This window comes from Atta colombica, unplaced genomic scaffold (genome assembly GCF_001594045.1).
Source record: "Atta colombica isolate Treedump-2 unplaced genomic scaffold, Acol1.0 scaffold1, whole genome shotgun sequence".
NCBI classification, from domain to species: Eukaryota; Metazoa; Arthropoda; class Insecta; order Hymenoptera; family Formicidae; genus Atta; species Atta colombica.
Window position 1 is genome coordinate 254,127 of NW_017259183.1, and position 2,334 is coordinate 256,460.

General features: G+C 27.7%; 1 protein-coding gene across 1 annotated transcript; it reads right to left on the reverse strand.

Moving 5' to 3' along the window:
• Positions 1 to 444: 444 nt before the first annotated feature.
• On the reverse strand, positions 445 to 1,748 carry LOC108694025 (39S ribosomal protein L46, mitochondrial). Its single transcript, XM_018203272.1, has 4 exons — positions 1,691 to 1,748; positions 1,144 to 1,500; positions 816 to 958; positions 445 to 717 (listed from the first exon to the last, which is right to left on the reverse strand). The coding sequence occupies exons 1-4, from the start codon at positions 1,746 to 1,748 to the stop codon at positions 445 to 447; spliced, it is 831 nt and encodes a 276-aa protein (XP_018058761.1).
• Between the last annotated feature and the right edge of the window lie 586 nt (positions 1,749 to 2,334).

Below are 2,334 nucleotides of genomic sequence, written 5' to 3' on the forward strand. Positions count from 1 at the left end.
TTCATTTTTTTAGTTAGAGGCATAGTGTTCAATGTTGAGACTCGTTTTATAAGCTACTCTGACATGTTCAGAAAGCATTTTTTCATCATGAAATTTATATGCTAAAAGAACAGACACTTCAAAGTGCATTATGTTTTTTAATTACAAAAAAATGCATTTGTTTAACATTTTTAATAATTGTTTAGCAATTTTAATATTTTACATCCTACCGATTGGCATATTGCATTATTTTCTATAAAGTGCGTAATTTTGTGTGTGTAATTTCTTATTTTTTGAAAATTACAAATTTTGGACAAAATGCATTTTGAAAGTCTGCTCCTCATATGTGTTTTATCTTAATATTGAAGAGTATTAGGAATTCTTAATATAACTATTATTAATATAGAAATAGATTACATTAACAATAAAAGAACAAAGAATAAATTCAATATTTTATATTAGCTTTTAAATAAATGTCATAAATTGTGAAATACTTTTTTGTACTTCATTAGGTAACATTTTTTCTAATTCTTCGTTATCCAACCACTGATACTTTATATTATTGGTGATATCTCCATCTATATATTTTGCCAAGAAATAAAAAATTTTAGCACCATAACTTCCTTGCTCGCAAAGCTTTTTGGGATATTTGTATTTATAAAAACCGATAGGTGCATTACCATAAAACTTCACTTTAATATTTGCACCACATGCATCTTGTAATACTCTCTCTGCAGTCTGCAAAAGAATAATTTTATTTAACCAAATTATATTTTTAGTCTTTGTTAAATATTCAGACATATCAAATTAGTTATACAAAAAAATTGGAAACATACTTGTCTCATTGTCTCTCCTTCTTTTCGAATACCTTGCGGAGGTATCCAATAATGTGAATTACCTACTTTTTGTTGTACTAGTAAAAGCAAATTTTTGTTCAATTTACGTTTTAAAGTTGACGTTACATTTTGTTCATCAAATTCTAAAAATAATGCATGCAAATAAATTATTTATGAGAAAAATAATATTAAAATATTAAAATCATAGAAAATAAAATAATTTCATGATTCATGAAATAAAGATTTGTACATGATTTATTTTATAAACATATATTCTGCTTTTCTACAAATTGTTATGCTCTATTATGAAAAGAAACTTAATACATACTCGTAATTGTTGGCGCAAATTTAAAATTGTTTAATTCCTCTTGACTGCTATCCTCAAACTCCTGTGCAGTTTGTACCAAATCTATTGTGTCTTCCTTGCTGCTTGACTTTTTTTGTTCCTCTTTTTCTCTTTTCAGTTCGTGATCAGATTTTAAACTAGTTTCATATTCAATTTTTTTCAACATATTATAAAATTTCAGTTCCATTTCTCCCATTGACTGTATTATAATTGGATGACGTTCTAAACAAACAGCACTGTATAAATCCCATTTTCTCGTAGATGTGATAGTACTAAACGTCCGAGTATCCTGATGTTGAACGACACTGAAATATATTGCGATAGCTTTTTGTGATGTATCTGCATAAAAAAATTTAATATTGTAAGATATTCGTGTATAATTATAGATGACAGAGATAGCTAAATGACATTAAATTGTTAATAGTCCAGTTAAAGATTAACAATACTAGAGTTGCTCAGTTGCCGCTTTTTTAAGTTAATATTATCCAATATTCAAATAGAAGAGAAAAACCTAATTGTTTTTGCTTACCCAATAAAATCTGATTTAAATTATACGACCCGGCAGATCGAAAAATTTGTTTGAACATTTTAAGTCTGGTTTTTATTTTTGTATAAAACTGCACCAAAACTCTCTTTCTCGCTTTCGTCTAACATATATCTATCTTACTTTAAATTCCAAAAGTGTTTACTGGTGTTTACTAGTTCAGTCAGAAAACAGATCTCATATTATTAGTTATTTCATAAACTAATCAGAGAATTAGCCTCTCTCTTGGTCTTTCTAACCTAACAAAGGTTAGGATTCGATATCTTGATCCGACACTTCGAGAATCGCAATATCGTCATTCGATAGATCACCGCGCCGCGATCTGTATCTTTCGCAATTTTTATAACGCGATTTATAACTATTGTAGGAAGTGTATTTTATAGGCGAAAAGTAGTGCATTCTGTAAAATTGAACATTCGTATGTGTGAAATATATGATCAGTATACATCAGTATTCCATCTCTGTTCAATTGGTTTTCTTTGGTTCACTTCATCCTCGCAATTTTTGCTTGCCCTAAAGGTAAACTATCAATTTTTAAGTACGTGTATTTAATAATTATCACTCTTTGGTATCATTTTATACGCTATTTCAATAACAAATATACATATAATTGATATATATATATATAT

Excerpts from the sequence above, each read along its gene's own strand:
- LOC108694025 (XM_018203272.1), bottom strand. The coding sequence starts at position 1,748 with ATGTTCAAACAAATTTTTCGATCTGCCGGGTCGTATAATTTAAATCAG. Across the intron at positions 1,501-1,690 it reads TTTAAATCAGATTTTATTGG|ATACATCACAAAAAGCTATC; the intron begins GTAAGCAAAAAC and ends TTTTTTATGCAG. Across the intron at positions 959-1,143 it reads ATTTGCGCCAACAATTACGA|AATTTGATGAACAAAATGTA; the intron begins GTATGTATTAAG and ends CATTATTTTTAG.